This window comes from Vombatus ursinus, unplaced genomic scaffold (assembly GCF_900497805.2).
Source record: "Vombatus ursinus unplaced genomic scaffold, bare-nosed wombat genome assembly UNPS02009918.1, whole genome shotgun sequence".
NCBI classification, from domain to species: Eukaryota; Metazoa; Chordata; class Mammalia; order Diprotodontia; family Vombatidae; genus Vombatus; species Vombatus ursinus.
This window is the reverse complement of record NW_020949696.1, coordinates 4,394,515-4,407,609: the sequence shown is the minus strand read 5'-3', so window position 1 is coordinate 4,407,609 and position 13,095 is coordinate 4,394,515. Positions and strand designations below refer to the sequence as shown.

General features: G+C 39.1%; 1 protein-coding gene across 1 annotated transcript in view; it reads left to right on the top strand.

The window, feature by feature from the left end:
• AP3D1 (adaptor related protein complex 3 subunit delta 1) overlaps positions 1-13,095 on the top strand; it is a 132,431-nt gene that overhangs the window by 81,537 nt on the left and 37,799 nt on the right. Inside the window, exons 12-15 of the mRNA XM_027853140.1 lie at positions 883-1,028; positions 1,802-1,950; positions 2,043-2,273; positions 3,847-4,078. Of these exons, the coding sequence (XP_027708941.1) occupies positions 883-1,028; positions 1,802-1,950; positions 2,043-2,273; positions 3,847-4,078 (758 nt within the window). The remainder of the gene's footprint in view (positions 1-882; positions 1,029-1,801; positions 1,951-2,042; positions 2,274-3,846; positions 4,079-13,095) is intronic.

Below are 13,095 nucleotides of genomic sequence, written 5' to 3'. Positions count from 1 at the left end.
TTAGCTAAAAGTTTGTTATATCTTATGGTTTCATTTATAACAAGAATATTAATATTGATTTTATTTAATTCTTTGAGGCTTAATTTGACTCAGTCATTGAAATGACATTTAGAATATCAATGATTTATAGGTGATCTAAAACTTCTGGCTCTTTTTCTGCCAGCCAGACACAGTCATTGCAGAAACTAAGGGAAGTTACACAGGATTGAGAGCTATTTTATACTTGGGAGGGTGAGGTGATGAGTGTCAGGTTCATTGAATTCACCACCTAGCGGCCTGCTTAGGAGTGATGAATCTCCCCATATTTGACTAGTATGGGCCTTGGGCAGCATTCACAGTCTGTTTCGGATAATATTCAGAGCCTCTTCAAAATGGTAGAACTTTCTAGACTTTGTACGGCACCAACATGGACTTCAAGAATTCAGGGTCACCTCTGCCGTAGTGAAGTATTTGAGTAGGACTTTAATGTAGAGCAAGGTAGTGTTTGAGTTTGTACTTCTCTGCGATACTAAATGGTAAGCTCCTTGAGGACACAATGTCTTATCTACTCCCCGGAGATGAGCACAGTGCCTCTTGCTTCAGTTTACATTGAGTATTAGACATCCATTCTTGGTAAGGTTAGTCATTAGCTGGTTGGTTGTTTTTCATTTTATCTTTATGTTCATCTCCATGGTAGTACTTTGCACATTGAAAGCTCCTAAATGTTTGTTGGGTAGGTTACTGTTCTCATAATATGTAATTTGATTATAATCGTGCACAAAATTGTCTGTTTTAGCTTAGGAGATTCTAAAAGTTAGAGACTACATTTTATTCCCTCTTTATAGTGCTTACTACAATTGTGCATACAAATAACAGAAATTATTTTGTGCTTTTTTTCACTAGTAAAGTATTTGGGATTGCTTGCTATGTCCAAAATCCTGAAAACTCATCCTAAGTCTGTTCAGTCCCATAAGGATCTCATTCTCCAGTGTTTGGATGACAAGGATGAATCTATTCGGCTTAGAGCATTAGACCTTCTTTATGGAATGGTAGGTAGATCTTTTTCATTCATTTTCTTGAATGCGTTAACCTATAATATTTTATAACTACCAAATTACCTGTTAATGTGTGGATCTAATGTGTGCCAGATTTTTCCTGTCACACATTTCCTGTGTTCCATATATTCTCTGCTTTTGTTGTGTGAGTTTAATATTTTCAAGTTATTTAAAGAAAGAATGATAACTCTAAAAATCGAGAATTTTCCCGAAACGTCAGGTAAGCCTCTGAAGAGTTGTATCACTTTAAGGCATATTTCATTACCCAGAGAAATTTTTTAATATAGCATATCATACAAAATACATTACTTTATCCTTACTAGCCTGTCTTCAAAATGCTGAAAAATAATAGGAAAATATTGCATTTATTTTCATACAGTTGCTGTGTTGGTTAATTGTGCAAAACTGATTTTTTTTCCTTTTTTAAAAAAATCTTTATTAAAAGAGACAGCTTACTGTGTAGGAGAAGGAGAAGAGATTCAGAAATAAATGTGATATAAAAACAAAGGGTACTGATAAAAATAAGATTTGTAAAACCCATAATTCAAAGATTTTTCTGTCATAAGTATCTTTTTCTCATTAAACATAATCATTCTGGTAAAGCACAACACATTATGAAAGCTGGCTTCACATGGTAAATCTTCCTTATACCCGAGTGGTCGTTAAAGACAATTTAAACAGGAATTCAGCCAGGGCTCTCAGGGTATCCAGATACTGAGGAGGTTCTTATTGGAAATCCTGGTAGTTGATGCATTCTCTTTCCACAGGTATCAAAGAAGAACTTAATGGAGATTGTGAAGAAACTGATGATTCATGTGGACAAAGCAGAAGGAACAACTTACAGGGATGAGCTGCTGACCAAAATCATTGACATATGTAGTCAGGCCAACTACCAATACATCACCAACTTTGAATGGTCAGTTTCCTGATTTTTCTTATTTGGACTTTTCAAAAACCTCTCTGTCTTGTTGGAGAACTTAGACTCGGTGGTCCCCTCTGCCTCCATAGGTACATAAGCATTCTGGTAGAGCTTACCCGCTTGGAAGGAACTCGGCACGGTCACCTCATTGCTGCCCAGATGCTGGATGTCGCCATCCGAGTCAAAGCCATTCGAAAATTTGCTGTTTCCCAAATGGCCATGCTTTTGGATAATGCTCACTTGATAGCCAGTAACACCCAAAGGAATGGAATCTGTGAGGTGCTTTATGCTGCAGCTTGGATCTGTGGAGAATTCTCTGAGTAAGTCAGTTACTTAAAAAGGAAGTTGTGTTATAAGGGGAAGTATTCACTTCTGGTTTCTAATCACAGCTTTGCTTACAACTTTTGGCAAGTTTTCTTCCTCAGTCCAAGTACACAGTTCTGAATTGGCACCTTATCTTAAAGGGCCATATGATCCCTTCTTCTCACTTCTGTTGCTAGTGCCCCTCCCTCTGTAACCTCTCTTGGCAACTTAGCAGCTTCCAGGAGTTTGTCTCTGTTTAGAGGACTCCAGATCTGTGGCTCTAACCCTGGCTCGTCCCATACACTTGAGTCCCACATAACCAAATGCCTACTGGAGATTTAAGCTCTATGTCCCATAGACATCATAAATTCAACTTGTCTAAAACCAAATTCATTATCTTGCCCTCTAAATCTTTCTTTCTTCCAAATTTCCCTATTTCTGTGAAGGAACCACCGTCTTTCCAGTGTTTTAGGTTTGTAATTGCCATGTTATCCTGTGCTCCTCCTTCTTCTTCACTCTGCAGTTCCTCAGTTGCCAGATCTTACTTTTACTACCTTCCCCGTAGTATCTTGCATCTGACCTCTTCTCTTCCCTTACGTAGGTACCATTTTAGTTCTGTCTCTCCTTCTCCCTCCCCAATCACTTCTCACTCAGATTATTGTACCAGCTTTCTAAATTCTTCTCTGCCTCAAGTCTCTACCCACTCTAGTCCCTCCCACTCATTGCTGCCAAAGTAATTTTCCTTAAATGCAGATCTGATCATGTGACTCCTCTACTCAATCAACTCCAGTGGCTTCCTGTTGCTTCTAGCATCAAATATAAGCTCCTCTGTTTAGCTTTTAAAGCTCTGCACAACCTGGTGTTAACCTGTCTTTCTAACCTCATTGGACTTTACTCCTCCCCCACTGAAGTCCAGCCAAACTGACCTTCTCTCTGTTCTTCACACGTAATACTTGATCTCCTGTCCCCATGTCTTTGAACCCTGACCTTTCTCCCTCCTCATAGTCTCTTCCTTTAAGATGCAGCTCAGGTACCATTTTATGCGTGAAGCTTTTCCTCATTCCCCCAACTGCTAGTTCCCTCTCTCCCAAACTTGTTTTAATTTTTATTTACCCCCTTTAGAATGTAAACTCCTTTTGAGTAGGGATTGTTTTATTCTTTGTACTTGTAACCTCAGGACTTAGCACAGTACCTGACACGTAGTAGAAATACTTGTTGATTGATTGACTCCTTGTGATGGGAAGATGACTCATTTCTGGAAGCCAGTGCCTCATGAAGCACAAATTCTGGCTGGTCCTACCAACCAGGAGAGACTTTGGTTAGGGTCTCATTCACAAATTTTGTCATTCAAAGACCAGCCTCGCTGAGTATGGAGAGACTCATCGTGACATGGAGACCACTATGCGATTTTTCTTTTCACCTATAGCAACTAATAAAGATTGTCTTGGTGAAAGGAGGACCTTTATTCATACAAGTATGAGTCATTGAAGTGCCCACACCTATGCAATTAAAGTATCATAGATGAAGAAAACCAAATCTCTTCAACAGTAGAATTTTAATCACAGACCTTTTCTTTTTCCGTCATTTCAGACACCTTCAGGAGCCTCATCAGACTCTAGAAGCCATGCTGAGACCTAAAGTCACCACTTTACCAGGTCACATCCAAGCAGTGTATGTGCAGAATATGGTGAAGTTATATGCATCCATTCTGCAGCAGAAGGAACAGAGTGAGGAAAAGGAAGCAGCCCAGGAGATCACCCAGCTGATGATTGACCGACTTCCTCAGTTTGTGCAGAGTGCTGATCTGGAGGTTCAGGAGAGGGTAATGGAACCAGAGACGTCGTTTAGCTTTCCCTCCCTTTGCATTTCATTGTAAATTAAGAAACCAAATATCTATGCACTTTCAAATATTTGTCTGTAAAATATTTTCTGCATACTATGTAATAGGTCTGTAATAGCTTTTTAGCTACTCTCTTTTGCCTTCCATTTTCTCTTCATTCATTCTTACATTTGTGTGTAGTTTTTTATTATTTAGACATGTCTTCAGTGTTCTGATATTGCTTCTGTATCATCCATGTATTTCCAGCTCTTTTTATATTTCTCGTTATAATTTTTGTTGTCATTCCATTGAAGGGTAGCATGGTTAATGGATAAAGGTCCATCCTCCATGCCAGGAAGACCTGGGTCCAAGACCTACCTCTGACATATCCTGATTTTGTGACCCCGGGCCCGTCGCTTAACCCCTCACTGAAAACTCTTGAGATTTTGGTCTGCTGAGAAGATGCCAGCCTTCATTGCTAAGAGGCAGTTTCCTCATCGAGAAGTTTCTTATACTAGTGAAATTACAGGGCCAGTCTCTATCTCTGTAATATTCAGTTTCATTGATTTGCAATCAATCTGTTTATTAATTAGTGAACATTTAGTTTGGTTCCTGTTCCTTACAGTTAGAAATAATGCTGTTATACTAACTTAGATCTACATATAAATATGTTTAACAGAGCTGTTTTTCCATAGTGATACTCTTGGAATACATGCCAAATAGTGAGAGGAACTGTGGGTTAGAAGGTAGAAAATTAGCCTTGGTGGACCAGAGTTTGATTCCCATCTCTGACACATTCCATAACCCTTGGGGCTTAACCTCTCATTGTCCCAAACACCTTTGTCAGACTCTGAAGTTCCATGGTTGTTGTAGATCTGCTTTGGTAGAGGGAATTTCCTCATTGGGAGCTCCCTGTAGTGAGGAAATCACAGGTCTAGAGCCCCAAAACAAAGTATTTCCAATGATAGGATCATTGGTCAAAGGGTGTAATTATACTAATGACTTAGAGGAGGATAGATCATAAAATCTGGAGCTAGAAGGGCTTCTACTAAGAAGTCATCCAGGTAGAACCCTGGTTTTGTTTGTATTTGTTTTTTATCAGTGAGTAAAGTCGAGCCCAGAACAGTTAAGCAGGCTTCACAGAGACCCTGACAGCCACGCTCGGACTCCGGTGCAGCCCCTGTGACTCTGAAGCCCAAGCTCTTTTTCATAACACCATACATTTGTGTCCAACAAGATTCTAGCAGTTTTCTGTTTCACCATTAATGTATTGATGTGTTCCTCTTGGTGGAAGAGGAGACCAGATGACTGAATTTTAACCCTTTGCCCTTCCTCTAATTCTAGTTCAGGATTCTGATCATTTTCTGAGACTTTGAAGCTCAAAAGAGACTTTGAAGAACTCAAGAACTGCAATTTTCATGGGAAATTTACAATCTTTTTTTAGTGGAAGAGCTTTTGTTTAAGCATTTTTTTAAACATTAGTTTTCCTTTTAATGGTACATCGGATTTGTATAGGGGGATGTTTACCTTTTCTCCTTTTTAAAAAATTTTATCCACTGAATAGGGTGTTAACTTTATTAATAATATAAACAGAACATAGGACTCTCTGCTTCTGTCCTTTACTACATAGATACCTTGGGGCAAGGACTGTAGGTGGGGTATGTGATCCCCAGTATAAGGTAATAGATATTGGATATGGTCTCCCTAGTGGTCTCTCTCTTTTGCCTGGAGATAAAGATCCAGGTCTTTCTACTTACTCCCTGTGGGCCATATAGATCATAAAATGTACTACTTAATTATTATAACCATACTAATTATCACACCAGGAAATGAGCTTGACAGAATATTCATTAAGGGCAATATAACTGCATTAAAAGCAGAAGAGTGGATATTGCTATTAAAATTACAGGATGTATCTTAGCGTTCTGTGTAGCCCACAATGTCCTTCAATCGCCCCTCATGTCCTTGTTACTTCCCTTTCTTGATTTCATTGTATTTGGCAGATTTCTTTGATCATCAGATCTAGCTCCACAACAGATGTGATGAAAGTAGTAAACTCATTCAGCAATGGCCTTGTCCACCAAAGCCTTAGCAGCACCAAACCCTTCAGGCCATCACTTGCCAAAGGAGCCATCTACTGTCTTCTGGTAGTGTGTGGTCACAAGTGCTTCTCCAACCCTTAGTTGCCATGGATGACTTTGGCTGGAAACCAAGCAGTTGGTAGCGCAAGAAGTGTTATTGATAATCTTAAGGGAAGTATCATATTTCTTGTGGTACATTCCCTTTACAAACCTGGAGGCATCAGCAGAAAGTCAACAAGGTTGATGATCCTTCAGGAGAATCCCCAACCTTTTCTGCAGTGGAGAAGATCTTATGACCTCTCTAGCATCCTCCACCTCAGTGTCACCAGCTTTCCATTCTCACCCTTGGCAGCGCAGTGCCCAAGAACTTACTATTCACATTGAAACATAACAGCCACAGAGTTGAGGTCAGTAAGGGTTCATTGATGGCCATAGCATCACTGTGTGTGAGGTGAATGCAGCCCAGGGCACCAGTAATCCATGTGACCAAACCCATTGAGTCCAGCCATCCTTACCAAGTCTCAAGGTTGTCATTGCAGCAGAGTACACCTGAACCAAGCCTGAGAAAAGAGCTGAGTGGATACTTTTCCAAACCACTTTGATGACCCATCTCATTTTATCCTTGTAGCAATCTTGGCAACTAGTAGGACAAGATTGTGATATCTCCCTTATGGTCAGGTTTCAGCATACTGTGGAAGAGTACTTGATTTGGACTCAGAAGACCTGGGTTTAAAATCTTGCTTGGCTTCTTACTAACCATGTCCTTAGGAAAATTACTTTCCTTCTGAATGAGCCCATTTCTTCATCTATAAAAGCAGAGGTTCAACCAGATGATCTCTAAGGCTCTCTCTAATTCTAAAATCCTATGATCCTGTGATTTTCTTGATGTTGCTTAGGTCTCTTTGCTTTATGGGCTTAAAGGATCAGTGATTTAGAACTGGAAGACTAAGAAGTCAGTTGAGTAATTTTATAGAGGAAACTGAGACCCAGAGAAGCTAGTGATTCAACCTAGGTCACTAAAGTGACAGTTTTTGAATCCATGCCCGAATAGATGCCCAGATCCTTAATTTGTCCTTTTTTATTAAAGAACTTTGCCTAAAACATTGAGCAAAGTCCCAGGAATGAAATCTGATGTTTTTATATCATCTTGTGAGAGTGACTATTTATTTCTCTTCACTAGCCTCTTCCAGAAAGTAAGGGAGTTTGACTGTTTCAGAGGTTCTTAACCATTTTTGTGTCATGGATCCCTTTGTCAGTCTGATGAAACCTTTGAATCCCTTCTTAGAGTATTTTTAAATGCGTAAATTAAAATACATAGGATTCCAAGGGAAATAAATTATATTGAAAGAGTTATAAACAATATTTTAAAAATCAGTTCACAGACCTGAAGTTAAGAATCCCTAAGTATTCCCTAAGATAGCTTCTGGTTCTAACATTCTAGAATCCACGGTAGTTTGAAACTATGACATTCTTTGTTCTAGAGTCCCTTCTTGTTCTGACATTCTGTGGCTAAGGTACTCCCGCCTTTAGTCTTTGTCCTACAGTGCCTTTCAGTTCTGATATTACATGTTTTAAGCTTTGATAATCCATGAGGTCTGTAGTTACTATGCCCAAAGTTTGTTTATTCTAATTTAATGTTCCCTCTGATGTCTCATTTCAGCTGAGTAATCATAATCAGGAAGTATTTGCTTTTTCAAAAAGACTTGTTTTAATCAGCCAAAATATGCCTTCTGATCTTTCCACTGCACTCTTCCCCCAGTTGAGAACACAAGAAAAACAAAACCTATTACTAATATGTATGGTCAATCAAAATAAAATTCTACATTGGCTGTTTCCAAAAAATTGTGTCTCATTCTTCATTCTGAGCCCTTCACTTCTCTATTAGGAAGTGGATAGCATGTTTCATTATTAGTCTTCTGGAATCACGATTGATCAATTGCACTGTTAAAAACACAATAATAATCCATCACATTTATATATCATAACTTGTTCATCCATTTCCTGATCTGTGGACATCCTCTCAGATTCCCATTCTTTGTCACCTCACAAAGAGCTATAAATATTTTTGTACATCCTTAGTTCGTTTTGCTTAGGGCAAATGCTTCTCTGAATCTGCCCTCAAATTCCCCTTCCCTCCTTCTCCTCTTTCCCTCTTATTTTCCTGTTGAATGAAAAGCATTTTTGTAACCAACTCTGTGTGTGTGTGTGTGTGTGTGTGTGTTTGTGTGTGTGTATTCCTTCTTTTGACTAGAGAGTGAGGTTCAAGTGTCAGCCACTTCCTTGTTTGTATAGATGTCTGCTTGCATACTTTGATTATGAGATAATTTTCCCTAACCTTCCTTTCTCGCCCTCTTTCCTTCTCCCCATGTATTCCTCTTCCCCTCTCTTTCTGTTTTTTTCCTTAATATTATTAAGACATAAGAGAACTATATTCCAGGCCTTGTCTAATTGGACTGTATCTGTGGTGCTTGATGATAGGACCCATGTATCATCTCTTCATATTTGAATGTAAACAGTGTATCATAATTTAGTCCTTTATACCCATTCTTTTGTGTTTACTTTTATGTCTCTCCTCACTCTTATGCTTGAACTTCAGTATTTCTACTCAGCTCTGGTCTTTTCATCAGGAAGGCTTAGAAGTCCTCTATTTCAGGGGGCAGCTAGGTGGCACAGTGGATAGATTACCGGCCCTGGATTCAGGAGGAGCTGAGTTCAAATCCAGCCTCAGACACATAACACTTCCTAGCTGTGTGACCCTGGGCAAGTCACTTAACCCCATTGCCTAGCCAAAAAAAAAAAAAAAAGTCCTCTATTTCATTAAAGGTTAATTTTTTTCCCCCAGTAGGATTATACTCAGTTTTTCTGGGTAAGTTATTCTTGGCTTTGGGATGCTATGTTCCAAACTCTTCTTTATAGTCTTCTTCATAGTGGAGGCTGCTAAAAACCATGTGTGATCCTGACTGTGGCTCCTTTGTAGTTGAATTAGTTCTTTCTGGCTGCTTGCAGTATTTTTTCTTTGACCTGGAAACTCTAGGTTTTGGCTATGATGTTCCTGGGAGTTTTCATTTTGGGGTTTCTTTTAGGAGGTGTCTGGTGAATTCTATTTCTACATTGTCCTCTGGTTCTAAGAGCTATAGGTAGTTTTGAAATATGATGTTTAGGCTCTTATTTTGGTCATGGAGTTCATATAGTCCATTGATTCTTAAGTTTTTTCTCCTTAATCTGTTTTCCAGGTCAGTTGTTTTTGCTATGATCTACTTTCCATTTTCATCTATTTTTTCAGTCTTTTGACTTTTATTTCAATATTTCTTGTTGCCCCATAAAGATCTTGGCTTCTATTTAGCTCATTCTAATTTTCAGGGAGTTTGTTGCTTAGGACAGGTTTTATACTTTTTGGGCCAAGCTATTAATTGTCTTTCCAATTCTTTCTTCTATAGTTCTTATTTCTTTTCAATTTTTTTTCCTTAAGCATTCTCATTTCATTTGTCAACATTTTTTAAATTCTTGCTTCATCACTTCCAGGAATTCTAGTTGAATTTCTGCCCAGGGTATGTTTTTCTTTGAGTTTTTTTGCTTATAGATATTTTGTAGTCATTCTCTTTTTCTGCATTTATGTTTTGAGCATCCCTGCCACCATCAGCAGTTACCAAGAATTGCTTTTTAACCTTTTTTTTTCCTGACATCTGTTTGGTTTGCAAAATTGCCTCTGTCTTTGATTATTCTTGCTATGGAAGAAATTATCTGTGGCTATTGAAGAAACCTGCAACTCAATTCAATTTGAAACACATTTTAAAATCACCTACCATGTGCTGGGTTCAGTTTAACAAATTTATTGTCTGCAATTTGTAAACGCCCATGCTGAGTGCTGAAGAATGCAAAGTCAAAACACAAGTAAGGAGCTTTAGTTCTCCTGTGAGGGACTGGAGTGGGGGGATGGTACAGAAATAAGTGGATGTAAGATAATTTGGAGATGGGGATAGTACATCCTGAAAGAAGAAAATTAGGAAAGGCTCCCTGTAAGAGGCTGAGATGAACCTTGAATGAAACTAAGAGGCCACAGTGAGAGAGTAAGTACATTTCAGGTGTACTTGCTTCAGGACTCAAGAGGTGACACAGACTGAGTTTTGGGGAACACCAGGTGAGTTGGCTTAGCTTGGCTTTTATATGTAGAGTGTGTGAAGGGGAGCATAGTGAAATAAACCTGGAAAGGGATGTTGGGGCCAGATTGAGAAGGTCTTTAAATGTCAAATTGAAGAGTATATGTTTTATCTGAGAGGCAGCAGAGAGCCCTTTGAATTTAGACCAGAAGAGTAAACTATTGAGACCTGACTTTTAGGAAGATCATTTTGTCACCTCTGGTAGAAGCTGAGTTTTAGAGAGGCAGAGATGGAAGCAGGGGAATCAGTGATAGGGATATTGGAATAACTTAGGTGAGAGATGACGAGGGCTTGAATCAGACTAATGTAAAAGGTACAGAATCTCAGAGGTAAAAGGGAGCTCAGAGACCATCTACTCCAACCCGTACTTAAGTAAGACTCCACCATCTACCTTTTGTTTGAAGATTTTCAACAACTCATTCCATTTTTGAATGGTTTTAATTGTTAGGAAGGATTTTCTTACGTGAAGTCGTGTTCTTTCTCTGCACCCTCTGGGGCCAACCAAAACAAATCTAATTAATCCCCCTTCAACAAAGCTATGTCATGTTCCAGAAAGCGCTTCACTATCCGCGTTGTTCTACAGCTTATTAATGTCCTTCCTAGAATGTGACACCAGAACTGTACAAAAGGCTGCAGATGTTGTCTGACCAGGGTAGAATGCAGTGGCACTCTCTTTGCATTAGACCCTGTGCTGCTATCATTGGAGCCTTAGATTGTGTTTTTGGCTGCCTTGCAAATGGTGTTGATTTTTTCAAACCTGTTGCCTACTGAAGTGCTCAGGTCCTTTTCAGAGAAATTGCTGTTTAGCCATACTTCTTCCATCTTATACATGCAAAGCTGTTTTTTGGTCCAGGTGTAAGACTTACCATTTATACCCATTAAATTTCAATTTACTAGATTCAGCCCGAGGTTCTAGTCTGATAAGATTTTTTTTGGAACCTTTTTTTGGAGCTAGTAAGTGTCTGAGGCTTAATTTGAACTCAAGTCTTCTTGATTCCAAGTCCAGAGCTCTGTTCACTGAGCTGCCTAATTAGACTCCCTCTGTGACGCCTGATGACAGTAGAATTCAGAGAGGACACATCTGTCATCTTATATTAGAATATGAACAGTTTAACCTTGTTTAATCTATGATTGTTTATTCTCATTTAGCTTTTTATGTTTCCCTTAAATTCGGTGTTTGAACGTCAAAAGATTCTACTTAACTCTGTTCTTTACATCAGGAATGCTTAGAAGCCCTTTATTTCATTAAAGATACATTTTTCCCCTATAAGATTATACTCAGTTTTCTGGGTAAGTTATTCTTGACCGTAAGCCTATATATATCCTTTGCCTTCTCAAATATTATATTCCTACCTCTGTGCTCCTTTATTGTTGTGGCTGCTAAATGATGTGTGGTCCTTATTGTAACTCCTTGGTACTTGAACTCTTTCTTTGTGACTGCTTGACAGTATTTTTCTTTAATCTGGAAACTGATTATTAGCAGTAGTGTTCCTGGGAGTTTTCATTTGCAAATTTCTTCTACTTTTTTATTTTAAATTTTGTTTTAATATTTCTTGTTGTTTCATTGATTTCTATTTGGTCCATTCTCATTTTCAAGGAAGTTTGTTGCTTGGGCAAGTTTTTATGTCTCTTGGCCAAGTTGTTAATTCTCATTCTAATTCTTTCTTCCATAGCTCTCATTTCTTTTCCAGTTTTTTCCTCCAGTATTCTCATTTCATTGATAAAAACATTTTTAACCCTTTTTTTAAAAAAAAAATTCAAGCTTCGTCTTTCCTAGGAATTCGAGTTTAATTTGTGCCCAAGCTATATTTTCCTTGAGGTTTTGTTCCAGACGTTTTGGAGTTATTCTCTTCTTCTGAGTTTGTGTCCTAAGCATCCCTATCATAACAACTCCTTATAGTCAGCTTTTTTTTTCTTCTTATTCTTCCAGCCTACTTCTTGACTGTGGACTTGATGTTGGGGCCAGGCTCTGTGCATTTATGGCAGGGATGTCTGGGCTGGCCCTGTTGTTGCTTTTTGGGGGGTATTGAATGTTGTCTTATTGTATCTCACAAACAGCTCAGGCTAGAGATCTGCAAGTTTTCTGATCTCCCAGAGTGGTCTGATCCAGGGTAAAATCTGATTACTTTCCTCTGGTCTGAGCTCTACAGGTTCCTGACAGGTTGGGGCTGAGCAGTAGTAGACTGCTGATGAACTCAACTAGCTGGGTGGCCCTGTTGGTTCAGAGAGAGAGAAAGCGGTAGGTTTCTTTCATGTCTGCTGATCCTGCCCTCTTTATTCCTCTGTAGGCTTCACTCCGAGCTAGAAATGGAATCTGGGATCTGAGCCACAAAGCTACTTATGACTTCTGACCTTATTCCTCTTTCAATACGCAGCCCAAGGCCTGCAACTACTTCTTATCCCAGAATGCTACCCCTACATGCAGATTGCTTCCTCAACCTACCCTAGACCAACAACACCACCAATTGACACCTGTTTCTGCATCCTCCATGAGGCTGTGGTTTCCCAGTGTGGATCTGGGACCTCCTTTTGCCTTGGTTTCACTTCCTGAATTATAATTCTCTGCATAGTCTTGTGTCCTTGGCTAGACCCCTGTCTCCAGTGTCTACAGACCTCTGCTTTCTCCAATCTGAAATGGAAAAATAACTCACTGTGGTTGTTTCTTGGATTTCCCCATCATGTTTGGTCTGGTGCATTTTCTAGATCTCTTTAAATGATTTAGGGGTGGAGAGGCTCACTGTACTTCTTCCTGTTAGTCTGCCATCTTGTCGTACCCTCGCCC